This window comes from Bubalus bubalis, chromosome 3 (assembly GCF_019923935.1).
Source record: "Bubalus bubalis isolate 160015118507 breed Murrah chromosome 3, NDDB_SH_1, whole genome shotgun sequence".
NCBI lineage: Eukaryota > Metazoa > Chordata > Mammalia > Artiodactyla > Bovidae > Bubalus > Bubalus bubalis.
Window position 1 is genome coordinate 49629252 of NC_059159.1, and position 23646 is coordinate 49652897.

Sequence of the window (23646 nt, forward strand, 5' to 3'; positions counted from 1 at the left end):
CTCAACATGTGAAAGATAGAAATAATCATGTTACAATGATGAAGATTCCAATAGAGACCCAGACATAGAGAGCTGACACATGGATGCCGTGGGGGAAGGGGAGGGTGGTATGGATCGGGAGAGTGCCGCTGCCGTGTAGACACTGCCATGTGGGAAACAGGTGGTAGTGGGAAGTGCTGTGCAGCACAGGGAGCTCAGCACGGTGCTCGGTGATGACCTGGAGAGGAGAATGGCAGCAGGGGTGGCAGGGAGGCTCAAGAGGGTGGGGATATATGTTTACCTATAGCCGATTCACTTTGTTGTACAGTAAAAATTAACATTAAAGCAGTTATACTCCAATTAAAACAACAACATCAGGATTCCTAGTGTTGATGCTATTACGCAGGCTAATGTTTTGGGTCCCTTTGTTGAGTTGGGCTTCATTTTTCTCCTTTCTTATACTTTAGATTGCCAACATCCTAGATAGCCACGCAGCCACACTGAACCGGAAATCTGAACGAGAAGTCTTCTTCATGAACACTCAGAGCATCGTCCAGCTGGTGCAGAGGTAGGTACATGGAACTCCAGAGTCCCAGACCTGCCCATCCCCACACCTTCCTTCCTTCTCAGTATTCACAAAGAGGTTTACCTTCAGTTCACCTTAGAGAACTTAGAGAGCACCTCGTATCTTAGAAAATACCTATGTCTACTAAATATCTTAGAATTGTGAGCTAACTCTCCTACTCAACGTTTCTGATGACTTCTTTCTATTCGGCATCTTTCCATCAATTATTAAGGCATGAATCTCACTGTTTTCTTTTTTTCCTTACAATTTCCCTTGAACTCCTAATTTTTCTTCTGGCATAGGGCCCTCTTTGACATTTACTCTTATTAGCTCATGGGATCAATTATTGGGCTAAAGGTATCTTCACAGGACTTTTTCAACTTCAGGATATTCATAAAATTTTCAGATTTCCCTTAGCCATTTCAAGGCTGTGGTGATTGTTTCTGCTTAGCAATGAGGGACTGAACCAGTGTGTTGTTGGGTAGGGCTATCAAGTGGTTTTGGTTTTGTTTTCTCTCTTTTTTCTCTATTTCTTTATAAGAAAAAAAGTCTTGTCTGTGGCCACATTTCTTTTAGACTTGGATTTATGTTATTTATTCATTATTTTTGGCTGTGCTACGTCCTCGTCACTGTGCATACTTCCTCTCTAATTGTTGTGAGCGGGGTTTACTCTCTAGCTGTGGGCCACACTGGCTTCTTATGGTGGTGGATTCTCCTGCGGAGCTCAGGCTCTAGGGCGTGTGGGCTTCAGTGGTTGCCGCACGTGGGCTCAGTGGTTGTGGCGCACGAGCTTAGCTGCCCCACGGCACGTGGGTTCCTCCCAGACCAGGGATCGAACCTGCGTCGCCTGCACTGGCGGGCAGATTCTCAACCACTGGAGCACCAGGGAGGCCGGCTTGAATTTAAATTGAGCTGGTTAATTGATTCTAGACTGGCTCCTGTCCAGTCCTATATACACAGGGAAGGCCATTCTATAGGAAGCCTAGTAAGCTTTGGGTTTATTGTTTCATGGTTGGTTATTTAACAGTGTTAGCCTGTCAGGATTTTCTTCTAGACTTGAATTCATGTTATTTATTTATACCTTCCTCTGTCTGCCTAGGTACCGCAGTGGCATCCGAGGACACATGAAGGCTGTGGTGATGGACCTGCTGCGGCAGTACCTGCGAGTAGAGACACAATTCCAGAACGGTAAGCTCCTTCCTGAGGCTCTGTACCCGAGAGCGTCTCCTTCGAGGGCTGAGCGATAGCTGAGCCAGTCCATCCTGTCACCAACACTTGACACGAACAGCCATCTTCCTCCTTTCACCAGTCCCTTAAAAACTAAACTGCTCTGTCCCACTAACACCAAAGAAAGAACAACAAAACACAACTTGATGACACTGAATCAGTGTGCTTCTGCAAGAGGGCTGACATAATTTTTCTAGAAGAGATCAGCATTCCCCATTGGCCTCTTCTTGGCCTTGTATAGTGAGGGTTAGTTGAGTCAGACCAGGCTGAAATTGAGAAAGCCTATCCGAAGAGCTTGCCTCTCAGCAGCTCATCCAGGAATGAACCACAGACATCTGAAAAAGGCTCAGATTTTCTAATGCTTTCCAGTGTATCATTTGGGTGGAGTTTATCCATCACTTTCTCTGTATAGTGTCACTAATGACTTCAGTTCAGTTCAGTTCAGTCGCTCAGTCGTGTCCAACTCTTTGCGACCCCATGAATCGCAGCACGCTGGGCCTCCCTGTCTATCACCAACTCCCGGAGTTCACTCACACTCATGTCCATCGAGTCAGTGATGCCATCCAGCCATCTCATCCTCTGTCGTCCCCTTCTCCTCCTGCCCCCAATCCCTCCCAGCATCAGAGTCTTTTCCAATGAGTCATCTCTTCACATGAGGTGGCCAAAGTACTGGAGTTTCAGCTTTAGCATCATTCCTTCCAAAGAAATGCCAGGGCTGATCTCCTTCAGAATGGACTGGTTGGATCTCCTTGCAGTCCAATGGACTCTCAAGAGTCTTCTCCAACACCACAGTTCAAAAGCATCAATTCTTCAGCGCTCAGCCTTCTTCACAGTCCAACTCTCACATCCATACATGACCACAGGAAAAACCATAGCCTTGATTAGACGGACCTTTGTTGGCAAAGTAATGTCTCTGCTTTTGAATATGCTATCTAGGTTGGTCATAACTTTTCTTCCAAGGAGTAAGCGTCTTTTAATTTCATGGCTGCAGTCACCATCTGCAGTGATTTTGGAGCCCAGAAAAATAAAGTCTGACACTGTTTCTCCATCTATTTCCCATGAAGTGATGGGACCGGATGCCATGATCTTCATTTTCTGAATGTTGAGCTTTAAGCCAACTTTTTCACTCTCCACTTTTACTTTCATCAAGAGGCTCTTTAGTTCCTCTTCACTTTCTGCCATAACGGTGGTGTCATCTGCATATCTGAGGTTATTGATATTTCTCCCGGCAGTCTTGATTCCAGCTTGTGTTTCTTCCAGTCCAGCGTTTCTCATGATGTACTACTCTGCATAGAAGTTAAATAAGCGGGGTGACAATATACAGCCTTGACGTACTCCTTTTCCTATTTGGAACCAGTCTGTTGTTCCATGTCCAGTTCTAACTGTTGCTTCCTGACCTGCATACAGGTTTCTCAAGAGGCAGGTCAGGTGGTCTGGTATTCCCTTCTCTTTCAGAATTTTCGTCTCTAAAGCACTGTGGCTAAGATTTGAACGCTCCATACTGCGGATACTGCTTTCTGCCACAAGATGGCAGTGAAATGCCACAGAGTTTGAAAGATTGCCTCTTCATGCTCTTTGCTCTGTTTTGCTCATTTTTCCATCCTTAAAGGATGACTCTGCCACTCATGACAAGCAGAAATACTCAAGTAAATGTTGCAGACTGAATCTGGCAGTGTGTAAAATAATACGTCACAACCCAGTTGTCTTTATCCCACTAGTGTAAGCTTGATTAATATGTGAATCATTTATCATGTAATGGATAAAAAGAGGAAAAAACATGGCCATCATCTTAAGATATGGGTGATACAAGCCTTTGACAAAATTGAATATCCATTCATGATAAGTCCTTGCCCAACTGAGAATGAAATGGTACTTTTTATCATGTAAAATTCTCCTACAAAAAAATCTGTAGGCTACATCATACATAGTGGTAAAATGTTGAAAGCAATATCTTTAAGGTTAAAAATAAGACAAGGATGCCTGCTATCATTACTGCTCTTCAGCATCATCCCAGCTGCTTTTGTAAGGCAAGAAAAAAGAATAAAAAAGTATGAGGAGTGGAGTAAAGGTATGGAAAGGAGTACAGAAGTACATCAGCCACTATTATGTATGACATGAGGTCTACCCGGAAAGCCTCAAAGTATCCACATGTTTATTATTAGAATTATTTAAAATCTAGCAAAGTTGCTGGATACAAAAGTCAGTATATGGGGCTTCCCTGGGAGCTCAGTGGTAAAGAATCTGCCTGCCAGCATGGGAGATACAGGTTTGATCCCTGGTCTGGGAAGATCCCATGTGCCACAGAGCAACTAAGCCCGTGAGCCATAACCACTTAGCCCACGTAGCCTAGAGCCCGTGCTCTGCAATAAGAGAAGCCACCGCAATGAAAAGCCTATACACCACAGCTAAAGAGTAGCATCTGCTCTCTGCAGCTGGAGAAAAAAAGCTTGCACCACAGCAAAGACCCAGCACAGCCAAAATTAATTAATTAATTAATTAAATTTAAAAAGTCAATATACAAAATTAAAATTTTATAGTAGAATAGTTTATAAAAGTATTCCATTTGAAATAGCAACCCAAAATATGAAATTCTGCGGAATAAGTCTAACAAAAAAATTTGCAACCTTTTTTGGAGAAAGTTGTAATCAGTAGAAATAATAAAGAAGATCTAGATAAATATCATGGCCTTGGATTGGAATATATATATTTGCAAAGTGTTGATTCTCTCGGAGTTCATATGTAGATTCATTGACTTTCCAATAAATATCTTACTAGTATATTTCTATGGAATTTGTCGGGCTAGTTCTATAATTCACATGAAAGGAAACCAAGATTCTTCTAAAGAAATACACTATGGAGGTATTTGTCCAGTTAGATATCAAGATTTGAGATAAAGCCATATTAATGAAGAGATTGTGATATTGGTGTTAGGGCAGATTAATAGAACAATGGGACATTGGCTCTGTTAACCCAGAGGCAGATACATGAAAAATTGCTTTACAACAGAGCATGTGTTGTATGTCTTGGGGAAAGGATAGTTTGCTACTAGGTAATGGATTATTCATTTGCCACCACCCCTCCAAAAAAAAAAAAGATGCCTAGACAAGATGCCCAAAAATCGATTCCAGATTAATTTAAAACTTAAACACATACTAAAGGGGCAAAGCTACTTAATTTTTAGGAGAATATCCTTATTGACCTCAAGACCAAGAAGATTTTGTCATGTAAAACCAGCAGGAACAAACTATAAAGGAAAAGGATAAATAAGTTGACATCACTTAAGAAATTCTGTTCATGAAAAGATCCCATAAAAAGACTTTGAAAATACAAGCCATAAAGTGGAGGAAGATATTTATAAATCGTAACAACTGAGAAAGGATTAGAATCTATAGAGCACTGCCTTGAGTCAATAAGTAAAAGAGGACCTACTAGAAAAATGGGCAAAAGATAAAAAAAAGATAATTTGGAGAAGAGGAAGCGCAAATGATCACACCCAAATGATCAATGAAAAGATGTTCGATCTTCTTACTAATTAGAGAGCTATGAACCAAAACCACAATAAGATTGGCAAAAATTTAAAATTCACATCATCTTCCACCACTTCTATAAGCAGAAGTGCAAATTGTTACAACCACTTTGGAAAACAGTTCATCAGTACCTAATGGAATTGAACTTATTTATATTCTTCAACCTACCAATTTCACTCTTAGATGACATGCTCTAGAGAAACTGTTACACATGTTTATTAAGGAGACATATTCAGGACTGTTGGTGGCATCATTATTCATTAATAGCAAAAAAGACTGGAAACAACCCAAATATACAAAAGTTGAATAGATAATTGAATTCTAGTATATTTCTACAATGGATTAGTCTACAGCAGTGAAAATGGAACAAAGATGCATCTCCAAAACATAATGGTCAGGGAAAGAAACAAGTTACAGAAGGATCCAAACATTCCATTGTTACCAAGTTGAAAACAGGAAAAGTGAATATATACATTCATGGATACATATATATATGTACACACACACATTTGTGGTAAATGTAAAGAACAAAAGAACGATTAACATAAAGTTCAGTTTAGTGGTTATTTTTGAGGAGGAGTACATAGGAGTACATACAAAGATACTAAAAGTGTTCTGATAGATGGTAGTTGCTTGGGCGTTCATTCTTCTGAATGTATGTGTCGCAGTAAAAAGTTTTTTTAAAAGAGGTACTTGGCATCATTGCTTTCTTTCTGCTTAGTGTCTCTGCTGCCTCTCCCCTGGGTAAATGTTCTTCATATTTCCCCTGGCCCTAGTAATTTCCATCACCAAGATATATTTCTGTTGTCACTTTAGGGAGAAATATGAATTTATATAGGATAACCAACAGCTTCCATTTTGTCGCAATTGGATATTTTATGAAATTGGCAGCTCTCTAAATACTGAAGTTCACTGTTTTTCAAATATATTTAGTTTGATTTTGAAAAAAATCTTATGTCAGTCACTAATATTTAAAACAGGTAAGGGACTTCCCTTGTGGTCCAGCAGTTAAGACTTTGCTTTTCAATGCAGAGCGTGTGGGTTTGATCCCGGGTCAGGGAGCTAAGATTCCACTTACCTCCGGTCCAGAAAAAACCAAAACATTAAATAGAAGCAATATTGTAGCAGATTCAATAAAGACTTTAAAAATGGTCCAAATCAAAATAATCTTAAAAAAAAAAAAAAAAACAAAAAACAGATAAAAGCAGAGTTGCCTTCGTTGATTGTACTTGATGTTCTAGGAATACATGGCAGTGCAGTTTGAATGCCACTCTTCTGGTTTGTAACTTAACATGCAGTCTGAACTAGGTGATAATCCTTTAGTATTTTCATGATTTCATAAAAATTCTTACCCTTTAGACTATTTGGATGCTCATTCTCCTTTACTTGTAAATTTAATTCTGAGGTAAGCTGTTTTCTAAAGAACTGAATATTACTTATATCCCGTGGTAGAAGTCAACTACGGTATACCTGAGGCTTACGCTTCTGTTGCAAAACATAGCCCTGCACGTGAGAACTAACCTGCCTCTGGTGGCCTTGTGAAAGGCCAATGAAAATATGCATACCTGTACTCTCCCTACAGACCTTTTACCTTCATGCAGGGTTCTTCCTGATCTGTGTCTTAGTTTGGATTTGGAATTCCTAGGCATTGCTTAACTATTCTGTGGACTTACAAGAGAAAATGTTGATTCCAGAGGAAGCAGCCATCCTTCTTGTGGATATTGATAAGTTTGGATGTTTTAGTTTTGAACTAAAACCATGCCTTCTAGTTGGGGTGAAACAGTTTTGGTGAGTGAAACATGGAACCAGAATCTCTAGCTGGGGTTTAATGATGTTGACATTTCTTTTTAAGTAGCTGAACCCTCTCTTCTAAGGAAACCATGTTGTTCAGGTTGTGTGCTCAGTCTCGTCCAACTCTTTGCAGCCCCATGGATGTAGCCTATCAGGGTCCTGTGTCCAGAGAATTCTCCAGGCAAGAATACTGCCAACCCAGGGATGAAACCCATGTCTCTTGGGGTCTCCTGCATTGGCAGGTGGATTCTTTACCACTAGTGCCAGCTGGGAAGCCCAAGGAAACCATTGCAGGAAGCTAAATAAGAGAGTTTAGAGTAAGGGTCGGGGCTGGGACTCTCAGGCCCTAAGACACACCCTTCCCCACCTGTCAAAATTTTTAAATGAAAATAAGACTTAGAGAAGTAAAGTGATTTGCCCAGGAGTGCATCACCATTTGGTAACAGAGCTAAGCTTTGAGCCCAGGGCTTTTATACCAGATTACCTGACTCCTAGCCCAGAGTTGTTCTTAATAAACCACACTGCAAATTCTATAGAAATCTACCTAAGAAAATTCTCAAGATGTTTCTTCTCACTGCTTATTAATTTTCTAAATAGCATGTAAATGTGAACGTGCATACCTGGGTGGTGACCAGTTCTTTTTGCTGCTTGTAGGTCACTATGACAAATGCGTGTTCGCCCTCCGGGAGGAGAACAAGAGTGATATGAACACTGTGCTGAACTACATCTTCTCTCATGCTCAAGTCACCAAGAAGAATCTTCTGGTCACCATGCTTATCGTGAGTACCACTTTTCAGAACCTGTAAGGATGGTTGATGATACCAAAAAAAGTGTTTCTCCCTGTGATGGCTCTGGTCAGAGGGAAAGCTCCTGTCTTGTGTGATTCTGGGATGAGCGGGGCTCGAGTTGTGGGTTAATAGTTTCTCACGCCCGTCTTTGCCCTTGACCTGAAGGAACTTGCTCCAGTTGGGAAAGAATTGTTCTGCCAATTATTCATATCATTTTTAAAAATTAATTTATTTTTTTAATTGAAGGATAATTGCTTTACAGAATTTTCCTGTTTTCTGTCAAACCTCAACATGAATCAGTCATAGGTATACATATATCTCCTCCCTTTTGAACCTCCCTCCCGTCTCCCCACCCCACCCCTCTAGGTTGATACAGAGCCCCTGTTTGGGTTTCCTGAGCCATATAGCAAATTCCCATTGGCTATCTGTTTTACATATGATAATATAAGTTTCTTTGTTACTCTTTCCATACATCTCACCCTCTCCTCCCCTCCCCATGTCCATGTCTGTTCTCTATGTCTGTTTCTCCATTGCTGCCTTGTAAATAAATTCTTCAGTACCATTTTTCTAGATTCTGTATATATGTGTTAGAATATGATATTTCTCTTTCTGCCTTACTTCACTCTGTATAATAGGCTCTAGGTTCATCCACCTCATTAGAACTGACTCAAATGCATTCCTTTTTATGGCTGAGTAATATTACATTGTATACATGTACCACAACTTTATCCATTCATCTGTCTATGGGCATCTAGGTTGCTTCCATATTCTAGCTATTGTAAATAGTGCCGCAGTGAACAGTGGAATACATGTGTCTTTTTCAGTTTTGGTTTCCTCAGGGTATATGCCTAGGAGTGGGATTGCTGGGTCATATGGTGGTTTTCTAAAGAATCTCCATACCATCTTCCATAGTGGCTGTATCAATTTACATTGCCACCAACAATGCAAGAGCGTTCCCTTTTTTCCACACCCTCTCCAGCATTTATTGTTTGTAGACTTTGATGATGGCCATTCTGACTGGTGTGAGGTGATATCTCATTGTAGTTTTGATTTGCATTTCTCTAATAATGAGTGATGTTGAGCATCTTTTCATGTGTTTGTTGACCATCTGTATGTCTTCTTTGGAGAAATGTCTGTTTAGGTCTTTTCCCACTTTTTGATTGGGTTGTTTGTTTTTCTGGTATTGAGTTGTATGAGCTGTTTGGATATTTTGGAAATTAATCCTTTGTCAGTTGTTTCATTTGCTATTTTTTCCTCCCATTCTGAGGGTTGTCTTTTCACATTGCTTATCGTTTCCTTTGCTGTGCAAAAGCTTTTAATCAGGTCCCATTTGTTTACTTTTGTTTTTAGTTCCGTTACTCTAGGAGGTGGGTCACAGAGGATCTTGCTTTGATTTATGTCATCGGGTGTTCTGCCTATGTTTTCCTCTAAGAGTTTTATAGTTTCTGATCTTCCATTTAGGTCTTTAATCCATCTTGAGTTTATCTTTGTGTATGATGTTAAGAACTGTTCTAATTTCATTCTTTTACAGGTAGCTGTCCAGTTTTCCTAGCACCGTTTATTGAAGAGGCTTATTCATATCATCTTACACAAGAACTCAAAGCCCGTGGCTCTACTCGCAGTTGCCTCATGTTTCCCCACTCCTGTTGTCGCTCACGACAGTAGCTTTATAATGGAGTCTTATCTAGCCAGCGTGGTTGTTGTTTAGTTGCCATGTTGTGTCTCACCCTTTTGTGACCTCAGGGATTGTAGCCCACTAGGCTCTTCTGTCCATGGGATTTCCCAGGGAAGAATACCAGAGTGGGTTGCCATTTCCTTCTCCAGGGGATCTTCCCGACTCTGGGATTAAACCTGTGTCTTCTCCATTGGCAGGCGGATTCTTTACCACTGAGCCACCAGGGAAGCCCTATCTAGCCAATGTACTGTCCCATTATAACTTTTGTTTGTTCTATGAATGTCAGCAATGGCTCTCATATCCAAAACTTAATAACAAAAAGTAACTGTTAGAAGTCTAGTACTGTTCCTTCCCGACTCAAAACACACTTAAGTTTATTCCTCATCTTCTTTGATCCCTTTCTGTCTTATTTATATGGACGTCTAAGAGTTGACTCATTGGAAAAGACTCTGATGCTGGGAGGGATTGGGGGCAGGAGGAGAAGGGAACGACAGAGGATGAGATGGCTGGATGGCATCACCGACTCGATGGACGTGAGTTTGAGTGAACTCCGGGAGTTGGTGATGGACAGGGAGGCCTGGCGTGCTGTAATTCATGGGGTCGCAAAGAGTCGGACACGACTGAGCGATGGAACTGCACTGAACTGAAGCTCAGATTATTGTATCGGTAGTAGATACATGCTTTTGTCCCCATAACTCAGTAATTTGAGAATTAGTAGAAAGAGGCAATGAGAAGGGAGACTAGTAAACATGAGTGGGACTGATGTACATTTGACCAGTGGGTAGAATTTCTGTGGCCTTGAGGATTTTTAAAGATGATTTGTAAGCTCTCCACTCGTCAGTTTTTCTCGCTCATTCTAGGTAGGAATCAGGACAGTAGCACTGGTCTTCAAAACCTCCCCCCACCAGTCCCATCCCACGAACAGTTTCCCACTCTGTGAACAATTAATTGCCTTGCTGCTACATGTTTGTGTTTTGGGGAGACTATATTACCTTTTTGCTCCTGTGGTTTTCTTTCTTGCCTTTTTGTGGGATTGGCATTCTTGGTACCTTAATTCCATCCTTTCTTCTTGGAGGGAAAAAACTACACATCTTCTGCTATATTTTATTGCATGGTTCAGAGTGAAGGGAAACTATCTGCTTCACATCTCTGGTTAACAACAGTGCCACTCTCTCCGTTATCTGCCTAGGTGGCTAGCTCTGGAGGATATAACATTTCTTAGAAATAGCCACTTTAAAAAATATGTAATCATAGGGAGAGTTCATTACCTTTGCTACCCTAGAATGGCTAGACGGTGGGGAAACCAGCAGATGCATTTGAAAGGAAAAAAAAAATATCAGCACAATGTAATATTTCAACTTCTCCAAGTGATAGGTTTCAGCAAAGAAGATATTACCTTTGGCAACCTGCTGATTTTCTTTCTCTCAATTGGAAGAGGAAAGAAACCTCTGACTAATTAGATTTTTTCCTTAAATTTTAATGAAAGGGATTGCTAACTCTCATTTGGTTAAAGCCAAGACTTTTCTGGCAGGAAAGGGCAATGATGAGGATGTGGAAGAATCTGTCAGTTTGGACCTAAAAACGGGGTAGAATTTGCCGTTTTAGGAAGCTAATTATAGTGAGTTTTCATGTTATTATGATTACCTTTTTAAGGACTTAACAGTTTTTCTGCACTAAAAATAGACCAAAGCCCAGAAACCTTGGAGCAGCAGAAGAGTAATGATTGTCCAAGACTGTCGCTGGGTTTCTTAAATTCTAATTTGTAAGATATAGGGGCTCGGCTCGCTCCTTTTGCGGAGTGATTGTAAGTAACGCTTGCCTTAAGAATCTCATTATTGGAACACGGAGCCATATTTCCTCAGAGAATTCTGGAGTAGCTTTGAGCCGGGGCTGTTCATTTCTCAAGTAATCACGCTGGTGTGATGGAGAGAGAAAATGGCAGCTGTTCGGAGCTCAGGCCTTCAATTTTCTTCAGAGTCCAGTCACTCAAGTGTGTAATTACACGGGGGGTGCTGCAGAGGCGTTGGGCCCTGTCAGAGAGCTGGTTTGAGGCTGTGCTTTCTGCTTTTGCCAGTCAGGACAGGCAGAAGCCAATGGGACTCTGGCTTGCTGCTAGTTCTTTTTTTTCCCCACCTTGTCATCCTGATTACTTCCTACCTGCGTGGATGGTACCCAAACTTTCTTTCCAGCAGGCCGAGCTCTTTGGAGAAAAGAGTCGTTTGTTTAGTGTTTTGGTTTAGATGAATAGGAAGGAGAGGAGGAGGAGGGGGAGGAGGGGCTGGGAGGAGGGAGAGGGAAGGGGAGGAGGGAGAGGGAAGGGGAGGGGGAAGGAGGAGGAGGGTTGAAGATGTGAACCAGAAAGATGGATTCTTCCTTTTCTTTCTTTTGGCATTTCACATTTGTCTTTAAAAAAAAACAACAAAAGAAAACTTGGTAAACATCTGTAGGCTTTTATATCATTAAATTGCTTTTGAAATATCAGTTATTTTGACCTCGTCCCAGAGATTTGGAAAACAAGAAGTTAATTGCTGTGACTGAGCTGAGGATCAGCTAGCAGTGACTTGGGGAGCAAGGATGAAGGCTGGCACAGCACTGCTCTCCGATCTGCCTTCTTCCGGTGGGGGTGGGGGGGCGGTGTCCAGTCCCCGACCTCACATCTGCATTAGCGGGGGTGGCTGGTAAAAGCCATTTCAGCTGTTTGGATTACTCTCTCTAATGGCTATCACCTGGCTATGGCAGCGTTCCATTCCCCCAGCTTGCATTCTCTGCTGGTTCCCCCTTTCTTTGCTTACCTTGGCTTCCTGATCGATGGTTATGTGCCCAGCATTCCCATCTCTGCTTTCTAGAAGTAGGACTGTCGATGGTGTGCTTTGCTGAACTAGACAATGATGTCTGGGACTTCTGAACCTAGAGGGTGGGAATCAAGAAGATTGAGCCTCTGTGAATCAGTGTTGCAGAATGTGGGCTGCTCCGAGGAAGCCACCCTGCCTTCCAGGTGGTGGCATCACTTGCCTCATAGTCTCACTAACAAATTTCGTCCAATCTTTCACTGTATCTGGAGAGCAAAATATCAAGTAAAACACTAAAGTTTTGTGCAGTTTTCTCCATGTGGAGGAACATGGTGCCACATTGAAAACAAAGGAAGTTTATTTTTTGGAAGCTCTTATTTCTTAATTTTATAGGAAAACACTTAGGACATTGTTCATGTTTGCTCAGAGAGGTTTGAGGGACTCTTTAGCCAAATTTTGTGCTGATGAAAAGGATCAACCTCTTCACAGCTCTAGACGAAAGAGTATGTGTCTTGTACCCACCTTGATTCTGAGTAGTCTTCCCTCACTACTTGCCTTATTTCTCGTGTGGTCCTCATGAACGTGTTATGGCCCATGCTTTGCTAGGAGTAGTGGCCTGCCTGTGAGCCTCTGATTTGGTTTAGACTGTGCTGCGCTTAATCGCTCAGTCATATCTGACTCTTGGCAACCCGAAGGACTGCAGCCCGCCAGGCTCCTCTGTCCACAGGGATTCTCCAGGTAAGAATACTGGAGTGGGTTGCCATGCCCTCTTCCAAGGCATCTTCCCAACCAAGGGATGAAACCCAGATCTCCTGCATTGCAGGCGGATTCTCTACTGACTGAGCCACCAGGGAAGGCCAGAGCATTTAAACACCCTTCTATCCTTCTCTCAACATAACTGCAAATAATTTTGTCCAATATATAATAAAGGAGAAAAGTCTTTCTCAGTAAACTCAGGTTTCCTGAATAAGGGTGATATTAACATTTCTTGTTAAACCTGCCCCACAGCATTTTTGAGCTGGTGAGAAGTTGCTGAATGGCACAGGGACCCCAGCCTGGTGCTCTGTGATGACCTAGAGGGGTTAGCATGGAGGAGGGGAGGGAAACTCAAGAGGGAGGGGATATATGTGTAATTATGACTGAATTGTGTTGTACGGCAGAAACCAAAGCAACATTGTAAAGCAGTTTCCCTCCAATTAAAGAATTTAAAAAACATCTAGCTGTGACCGGACAAAGTTGCCAGTCCATTTTTGGTTTGGGGAATGGTGCCTCACCCAGCTGGACAGTAGTTAATGTGTTGAGAACATTACCCATTACATCACATTCTTCTCATTTTGAATTGCCTTCAGATTTTAGGATGTGAGGATCAAGTTGGCTGTATGGGGCTCTCCTGCAAGTCAGCTGCATAACTTTGGCAGAAGTTTTGAAATTTAAGCATGCTTGTTATATTTCTGCAAATCTGAGCTATTCCTTGGAATTAGCTACCACCCAGGTTAAGAATGAAAACAAGAAATAAGTGTGTGCTACCAACCTTAGCCATTAGTAAATAATTTTCATCTTGGCTTGCAGATTTATGCAGGTAAGCCCCAAACCAGGAGGTAGGCTCGTTAAATGAGCCTCTGCATTGAGGAAACACACGCTGGCACCATCACCCTTTAGTGTTAACTGCTACAGGATGCTCTGCAGAGTCAGACGGGGATGCTGGGCTGTCCGGTGGCCCAAAGGACATCTGTGTCTAGACCAGAGGCCCGTAAACTTCCTCTTGGAGGTTTACATCTTAGGATGGGTGGTTCTGATAACAGAATCATCTTCCATCCCTCATGATTTCTTTCAGGACCTGAACTCTGTGTTGAGGCTAAGGACAGGAGAGGATTGAGAAGATTACTCTACAAGACAATTTTCTATTACCAATCTTTTCCTAAGTTCTAGTGATGACAATGGAGAAAATAATATACAAATGCAAAATTTTCAAGTCATGATAATTTAAAAAAATTTTTTTTCTCTTTTATTTTTTAAATTATGAAAGTATAACACATTAAGAGACTTGGAATATACAGAACAAAGTCACATATAGTTCTGCTATATATTACAATTTTTTTTTAAAGTAGATAAATAAGCTTTTCAGTTGGAGTTTCAATATCAAACTCTCAAAAATGAATAAAATGAACATACAGAAAAGTAGAGGATATAGGAGTCAAGGCATGATAAATTATTGGAAGTAGTGGTTTATTCATACTGTGTTTGATATTTCATGTTCCAGAAAGGTCTGGTTTCTGCACTTTATCACTGGGAGCCCAGGAAGATTGTCAGTGGTGATCGTGAATGAATAATTACTTCCCTATTATTTTTTTCTAACCTCCATAGTTCACTTTTCTTACAGAAAGCAAGCTTCTCTACCCCCTTTCTCACCCCCTCTCTCTCATAGTAGAAAGAAGAAATGAAAAGGTTTTACTTTTAAGTAGTTTTGTGTGTGTGTGCTTTAGTTAGAATGTGATCTGTAGTTAGACAAGCTGGTAACTCCATTTTTATTTGATTATTTTAATGTAATCTGGAAAGGCAAACCTGGATTTTTTTCTGAGGGAAACCAGTCCATATCAAATCCAATATAGGTTGAGTAGGTGGCTGGTGTTTCTGTTTTGTTGTGCTGACTTTTATTGTTGGCTTGTGTTTGTTTTTGTTGTATTGAGAGTTTAGCCTGGCTTTTTGCAGAGTGGGCTTCCCTGGTGGATAGCTGAGTCTGTTACCCAGGACATTGCTTGGGTTTTGGGATCTTTCAGAGGGTAGTTCTGAAGACTGGAGTAAGTACCTCAGAAAGGATTATCTTTCAGTAGGTAAAGAGGGATTTAGGTAGGAAAAGCTTATCTTGTTTTCCCTACCCACTGTTATCTCTTCTTTCCTTCTGTTTTGTTATGGTCTTGTTGCTGGTGATTTTATTTATTTTGTTTGTTTCTTGGCCTTGCTGTGCAGCTTGCAGGATCCTAGTTCCCCAGAAAAGAAAAGAAAGTGAAGTCTCTTAGTCGTGTCAGACTCTTTGCGACCCCATGGACTGTAGCCTACCAGGCTTCTCCATTCATGGGACTTTCCAGGCAAGAATACTGGAGTGGGTTGCCATTTATTTCTCCAGAGGATCTTCCTGACCCAGGGATCGAACCTGGGTCTCTCACACTGTGGGCAGCCGCTTTACCCTCTGAGCCACCAGGGAAGCCAGGAATCAAATCTGGGCCCTCAGCAATGAAAGCGTGAAGTCCTAACCATTGGGCTGCCGGGGGGGGTTCAATTGCTGGTGATTTTGTATATTCCCTTGAAATTCTGTTTTGCTCCTAAGTTCTCAGTAAAAGATGAGACTTCATTATATTTTCTCCCTGCTCTTTCTTTTGTGCCCTGGGATGGGAGGAACAGGTCCTTCAGTCTGTGACCATATGCTCAACCAAGCCCGGAATTTACAGTTACTTTCTTCTTCCACTCAGATGAGTGAATCAGTTCAGTTCAGTTGCTCAGTTGTGTCCCACTCTTTGTGACCCCACAGACTGCAACACGCCAGGCTTCCCTATCCATCACCAATTCCTGGAGCTTACTCAGAGTCATGTCCATTGAGTCAGTGATGTCATCCAACCATCTCATCCTCTATCGTTCCTTTCTCCTCCTGCCTTAGATTTTTCCCAGCTTCAGGGTCTTCTCCAATGAGTCAGTTCTTCATATCAGGTGGCCAAAGTATTGGAGTTTCAGCTTCAGCATCAGTCCCTCCAATGAACACCCAGGACTGATCTCCTTTAGGATGGACTGGTTGGATCTTCTTGCAGTCCAAGGGACTCTCAAGAGTCTTCTCCAACACCACAGTTCAAAAGCATCAATTCTTTGGCACTCAGCTTTCTTTATAGTCCAACTCTCATATCCATGCGTGACTACTGGAGAAACCATAGCTTTGACTAGACGGACCTTTGTTGGCATGGGTGAAAACAGTACTTGTACTTCCTTAACTGTAAATACCATCACGTGGTTTACTACTCTGGAGCAGACCTCTGGTCGTGGATTGGGGAACCAGAAAATATTTCCTGCTTTAAAATGTTTGAGAGACTGTCTTTCCACCGTTCTAATGTTGAGTACTCCAAAACTGTGTACGCTGTGGCGTGGAAGGTGATGGGGATTGTAGAATAGTGCTTGGGGAATGTGTGTCTGCCCCAAAGCCCCACTCGCACCTGTGGTGCTGTGGTGAAGGGCGGTAAGCAGGCTCCCTGAGACGGGAGGTTTAAGATGAAATGGAGAGTCCTCAAGAAAAAGGCAGCAATCGAGAAAGGGGAAAGAGTAAACGGCAGCAACAAGAAGCCATTTAGGATCTGGCTGTCCTTCATGTCCTGTTTGATAGTGACATGAGAGAGACTATTAAAAAAAAGACTAACATATAAAGGCAATTATTTCAAAACTCCAAGTAGAGGGAACTATGTGATGTGGTATTCAGAACTACTGTTACTGATCGCTCTGTAAATTTCAAGAATGACAGGCATTTATAAAAACTGCATCTGCAGGGTTTTTTTTTTCACTTTAGATGAAAATTACATGGATAATGGGTGAATTTAGGGAATAAACTGATACTGCACTGGAGAAGGAATGTTTTCTCATATGATAGAGATTTTTTTTTTCTTAAAATTCTTTAATTTTTCAGAGACTAAGGACCCAGTCCTGAATTACACCATGGATCACATAGTAGGAGTTTGGTTTTCCCCTCTAATGCCTCTAAGGATTCACCATGTTTAGGTATCATGGAATGGTTCTTTGTACAGCAGGAGGATACGTGATTTGGGATATAGAATTGTCAGCGTGTGTTTCTAAATGAATAACTTGTGCTTATGTTTCTGTTCTGTGCCCTCCTGGGATGCTGGACATTTGGTTTATGAAATGAAAACCACCAGGAGTGGTTCCTTTTGCCTTATTTTTCCTTCTTTCCAAAAGTGGAAGAAGGACCAAGACAGCTTTTAGGCCTTATAGTATTTAAAACCTCTTAAAACTTTGAGCGGAGAAGGCAATGGCTCCCCACTCCAGTACTCTTGCCTGGAAAATCCCATCGACGGAGGAGCCTGGTAGGCTGCAGTCCATGGGGTCGCTAAGAGTCAGACACGACTGAGTGACTTCACTTTGACTTTTCACTTTCATGCCTTGGAGAAGGAAATGGCAACCCACTCCAGTGTTCTTGCCTGGAGAATCCCAGGGACGGGGGAGCCTGGTGGGCTGCAGTCTATGGGGTCGCACAGAGTCGGACACGACTGAAGCGACTTACCAGCAGCAAAACTTTGAGACATCATCTGTTATTTTTTTTTACCCAGGATCCCTTGTCCCTTTTTAATGGTCTCTGATGACTTCTTCTGCATGTTTAAAGTATAGCGTTGGTTCATAAAGAAATGCATTAGGAATTTTGAGCCTGATTGGCCGAGGGCCTTGGGCTTCTCCTTGGCAGCAGCTTCCTCTGGGATCTCTTTACCGCACTGTTTAGGATAAAGGTAACAGAATGTTTGCATCTTAGGAATCCAGCTCTCTTTACTTTGTTTTTATTTCCTTGTCCCAATTCAAAGTTCTCACCACCTCAGTTCTTTTTTTTAAGCTTCTCATTTTGTACTGTGGTATAGCCAATTTAGGGCTTCCCCGGTGGTGCTAGAGGTAAAGAACCTACCTGCCAATACAGGAGATATAAGAGATGTGGGTTTGAACCCTGGAGAAGGGAAAAGATCCCCTGGAGGAGGGAATGGCAATCCACTACAGTATCCTTGCCTGGAGAATCCCATGGACAGAGGAGCCTGGTGGGCTACAGTCCATGAGGGTTGCAAAGAGTCAAACACAGCTGAAGCGACTTGGCAGCAGCAGAATAGCCAATTTAACAATGTTGTGATAATTTCAGGTGAACAGGGAAGGGACTCGGCGACACATATACAAGGATCCGTTCTCCCCCAAATCCCCCTCCCATCCAGGCTGCCACATAACATTGAGCAGAGTTCCGGGTTTAGTTGTTTTTGACATGAATGTGTATGTTCTTTGTCACATTAACAATTAGGATCAGCTGTGTGGCCGGGACCCCACCCTCACTGATGAGCTGCTGAATATCCTCACGGAGCTAACTCAACTCAGCAAGACCACCAACGCGAAGGTGGCACTCCGAGCACGCCAGGTAAGGACTGAGTTGGTTATCCGGAGGGAGGAATGGTCTTCCCAGGTTGGGCAGTCGGTTCCATGAGCTCTTCCCCAGCACCTTCCAAAGGTCATGCAATTTCCCACATATGTCTCATTGCCTTCAGAGCAAATGTTCTCATGTATTGTATGTTTTTTTAAAGAGAATGGAAAAGATTAACCTCAAATTTCTTTAAAATAAGAGCCCGCCCCCATCAGAAAGTCCTGTTATCATTCCCTGTTAAGTCAGGTGGAGGAAAGGAACCTGAAGGAAGACAATAGGTTTGATATTTCTTACTTTACAAAGGGGGCTTAGAAGCAGGTGAAACTTCTAAGTGTCCAGCAAAACATCAAGTGTGGAGAGCAAAAAGATGATGAAATGACTCTTCGGTGCTGGCAGTCAGCGCAACCCCAGAGCAGTGCAGTTACTTTCACCCTGTAGTCCGCATTTCCACTCCAGAAGGTTTCAGCAGGGAAGCCAGGGTTTGGCACTCCCTTTGTGTTTTGTGTTCCAGTGTGCGGGCATTGACAAGGAAGCTGCATTTGAAGCTGTTCAGTGACCTTCTGCTTTCTCTACAATTGTATCCATGTCACTGAATTACTCAAAGTTATTGAACCTCTGAGCGACCTGCTGAGGGTATTCAGGTCCCACCATGTCCCTCTTTGTCTGCAACACCGCGTTCTTTCTCTCTGCCCCTCACACGCGTGGGTGTCACATTCTGATGCCCTCTCCTCTACCGAGTACCTGGGGCTGTCGGAGCAGCTTTTCCTAGTCTGTCTTTCCCCTTTAGAGTTACAAGGGGCTAGCTCTGCAGCATCCACCTCCCCCACAGCTGCCCCCTGCCAGACCTGATCCCCAATTACCAGCTAGTCATGCAGTCCCCAGCACCAGCGGCTTCACGGGGTAAACAGCTGCACTGACGGAGCTTGAGGGAGGCTGTTTGCTCTCCCTTCCCTCCCCGGCCCCCACTGGAGACCGCTCACCACGCAAATCATGGCGGGAGTCAGCTGAGACGCAGCACTTGGTGGCCCTGGCTTTCTGTTACAGGACCCACAAGTTGTTTTTTGTACTTAGTCTCTGTTTTATCTTTGATGCCTGCACATCCAGATTTATATTTATTGCTTTTGTATCAGAGCTGCCTAATGGGAGCCTAGAATAATCACTCCCTCAGGAACTTAACGCCTCTCACTTTGCTCTCACTCTAGGTTCTTATTGCTTCCCATTTGCCATCCTATGAGCTTCGCCACAACCAAGTCGAGTCTATCTTCCTATCCGCCATTGACATGTACGGACATCAGTTCTGCATCGAGAACCTGCAGGTATTCATGCATCACAGCCCATTTCTACCCCTCTGCACTGCTGTCCTTCCCAAGCATAGTTTAATTAAGTAATCAGTTTCAGTCAATTATGATTTTCTGTGTAATAAAGTTTCATTCCTCGACTTTATAAGACGATTTGTACTTTTTTTTTCTCCCCATAAAAATGCTGTTAGAATTGTGGCTTAGCTTAAAAGTTGCATAGGCTGGGCTTGATGGACGTGTCCTGTTGAGGTCTCCACCTCTTGTGCTTATATCTAGAAAGTGTTCTAGGACACAATGAAGTGGTAGTACTGGTTGATTTCTGATATTTGAATCCGATGTATAAATAGGTTAAACAGGGAAAAGCTACTTAAATAATCATGCAGTTTTATTTTAATGCTTACTGTTAAGCTTTGTACAGAGCCACTGTATAAAAGAATATTGGCTAACTTTACTGCTAATTCAAAGAACCTCGACTGTTGTTTTTTAAACATCATTTTGTCAGGAATGACTTTGTATTTTTCTACTTGGAAATAATGATAATATTATCATACCTAGCCAAGGGAATCTTCTAGCTTTCTCTTAGATTTCTCCTGGGGAAACTAAGGAAGTGGGGACAGAGCGGGGGGAAGGATATTTTTGTTTATTTGGTTCATGGTTGAAATAGAGAGTTCAAATCGATGGTTTACCATATATTGTACTGAGACAATATATTAAGTGTTAAGTTCAGCTATATGTCAGAAAGGATAATAATAGCCATAAACATTTAATAGCATTAAAATTAATGCACTGTTAATGCATGTCTAAGAATTTTACATGTTCTGTCTAACACCCACGACAGCCCTTGAGGATAGGTATTATTATTTTCCCCATTTTGTATCTGAGGAAGCCAAGGCAGAGAGAAGGTAAGTTCATGCAAAGAGAAGATAAGTTTATAAGTTTGCAGACAAAATGCTTAAAGTTTCACTAATGTTTCTAATGCTAAATATTGTCCATTGGAATTGTTCTCTTATGGATGTAATGGTTGAAGCTTGTCTTTGTACCTTCCAGAAACTCATCTTGTCCGAAACGTCAATTTTTGATGTACTACCAAACTTCTTCTATCACAGCAACCAGGTCGTGAGGATGGCAGCTCTGGAGGTGGGTTCTCATAGTAACATGACGTCACCTTTTTCTCAGCTTCTGGCCGACTCCTTTTGCCTGCTTGGCTATTGTTATCAGACCTTCTTCTTTGGCCTTAATGTTGGTTCTCCAGAGTAGAGTTTTTTCCTCTGAAACAAATGATGGACTTTGGTCTTACTTTTATTCAAGTGTGCCAACTCAACTGATCACCAGTTTCTGGGTTCCAGTCACAGCTACCAGCATTTTTCAGTTCTACTTTCCAAGTACTTGAATCCTTCCATTTCATAGTGATGAGGATGCCCTGTAACACAGTAAGTGAAAAAAATATGTGGCTGATCAGAACAGTACCATTTTGTGATTTGGGCCAAGTAGAATGGATTCTAGTCATATTCTGAATTGTCAAGCAGTTCTTATGAACTTATGAACTATTTCAGCGTGAGAAGGAAAGTTTAATGAACTGTGCTTTAGGTGCTTTATTTTTCTCATTTAATCCTCCAAATACTTCATGAAGTAGAAGAAAGTAAGACTGAGAGGTTAAGTGAGTTGTCTATATTCACATGGATAATAAGTGGAACAGTTTGCATTTGAACCCAGCTCATTCTGACTCACGGACTTTGCTGTGTCCGCTCTAGCATACTGTCTCATTAAGCACAAAAACTGCAGGCTCCAAATACTGCTGTAAAGTTTGCCAAGGAGGTGTGTTTTGGAGGTGAGGAAAAGGAGTGTCTTAGATGATGTTTATGTGATGTGACACCGCTACAGCCTTCTGCGTGCTCCTTTGGGTTACTTTTTATTTGTATTCTGTGGGGAGACTGTCAGGAATCCTACTCAGTAAATACCAAAATTGGAGAACATCTAAGTGTTCTACAATGCTTTCATGCTATTTAATGCAAAGTCTCCTTGTATACCTCACATGATGATAGGATTCCATGTTCCATCGTGTGTGCACGGCAAATTGGCTGTGAAGTTCATGAGGTTGAACTGACAGGTTTTCCTGAGAAACAGCCTGTTGCTGTTTCTTTGAGTCAAGTTAGTGTATTTGAGATATTATATGTCAAATTATGCCTTCAGATTTTGCCGAGGATTTGGGCGATATGAACAATGTAAAATTGATTTGGGCCAGTGGGAAAACAGAAGAAAGATACAAGATAGTGAATGAGTGAGACTGTACCTTGGTTGCTTCTGTTTTGTATCTTCACGCCTCAGGTGGCCCAGAATCAGCACCTCTTATTTTTCTCCCTGTTTGCTTTCATCTTCTTTTTACAAAAAAATTATTTATTTGGCTGCATCGGGTCCTCATTGTGGCATGTGGGATCTTCGTTGTGGTGCTTGATCTCTCTAGGTGCAGCGTGCAGGCTCCAGAGGACGTGGACTCAGCAGTCATGGCACATGGGGTCGGTTGCCTTGGGGGCATGTGGGATCTTCCTGGACCAGGGATCGAACCTGTGTCCCCTGCATTAGAAAGCGGATTCTTAATCTCTAGACCATCAGGGAGGGCCCTGATTTTATCTTCTGTTGACATCATCATGTGTAATGAATTAATAGTCATGGTTCTGTATGCTCTTCTGCTAATGATCAAAGTTTCTCTCGAGTTTAGATCAGTGTAAAGGGCTTTCAGCACACCTAGAGGTGTCCAGCAGAGGCAGGCTGGTTTCCTTTCCATTTATAGTCATGGGTATAGTTGTAAGACTCCAGCCGTATTAATTAAAGCAAGGTATTTATGTATGTATTCGGCACTGGGACTTCTGTCAGCAGAGACCATCTTCTGCACCATACATCTCTTTTCAGGACTGTCTTTTCCCTGTGCTAACCACCTCTGAGTTTCTGTTTTTCAAGTGTATTTACTGAGGATTATTTTTTAACCAGGTGTATGTTCGAAGGGCTTATATCGCCTATGAGCTTAATAGCGTACAACACCGGCAGCTGAAGGACAACACCTGCGTGGTGGAATTCCAGTTCATGCTGCCCACATCGCATCCAAACAGGTGAGTCTGAGCTGCTGTGTGCACTCGAGCCAACCAGAGCTCTGTCTGGGGAGTTTGCGGGTGGGGTGGGGTAATGTGTGTGACCGTTCTCTGTGGTTATTTTCTTAGCTAGAAATGTAGAGCAGACAATGCATACATTTAAACCATGAGAGAAGAGCCTCTTGGCAGCTATTTTTTTTTTTTTTTTTTTTTTTAACTTTTTAATCTTTGACCTGGAGAGAGACAATATGGTCTAATTTAGATACAAGGTTAAGGTGATTTCATTCATTTTTACTTGTGTTCTGTCATGGAGGAGGCATAGTTCTTTCTTTTTTTAAGTTAGAATTTACTGACATTTTATTTCTGGAGTTTTGCCAGAAAATCACATTTGTAGCAGTTTAAGTCAACAGGATGTAAAAATATTTTGGGTGGAATGCCTTTTTCCCCTTTATGTTTGCTGTGGGTTGAACCTGAACCACTTTCATGATCTCTCCAAAAGCACACATGTAAATTTAGCAGTTGAAATTCAGTTTTTAAAAATCACACTTCAGAAAGCAAACTTAAATTCAAGTAAATTACTCATATAAGCCGTGTTAATTCCATTAATTTTACCTTCTTACGCCCTTAAAAAAAATGTACATATGGTAAATTGTTTCCAGTTCCAACAATAATACCAAAATATTGCTTTGGCTTTAAGATGGAAATACTTTCTCTAATAATCTCATTTCTTTTTCAAGTATTCCCAGGCAGTGAAAAACCTAGGAATT

At 41.9% G+C, this 23646-nt stretch overlaps 1 protein-coding gene across 7 annotated transcripts in view; it reads left to right on the plus strand.

Moving 5' to 3' along the window:
• Nucleotides 1–23646, plus strand: part of ACACA (acetyl-CoA carboxylase alpha) — a 288741-nt gene that overhangs the window by 136405 nt on the left and 128690 nt on the right. For all 7 annotated transcript variants that reach the window (XM_025281124.3, XM_044939574.2, XM_044939575.2 and 4 more), the window contains 7 exons: nucleotides 447–547; nucleotides 1644–1732; nucleotides 7744–7868; nucleotides 18382–18495; nucleotides 19701–19814; nucleotides 20844–20933; nucleotides 22782–22900. In XM_025281124.3, coding sequence (XP_025136909.1) covers nucleotides 447–547; nucleotides 1644–1732; nucleotides 7744–7868; nucleotides 18382–18495; nucleotides 19701–19814; nucleotides 20844–20933; nucleotides 22782–22900 — 752 coding nt within the window. The remainder of the gene's footprint in view (nucleotides 1–446; nucleotides 548–1643; nucleotides 1733–7743; nucleotides 7869–18381; nucleotides 18496–19700; nucleotides 19815–20843; nucleotides 20934–22781; nucleotides 22901–23646) is intronic.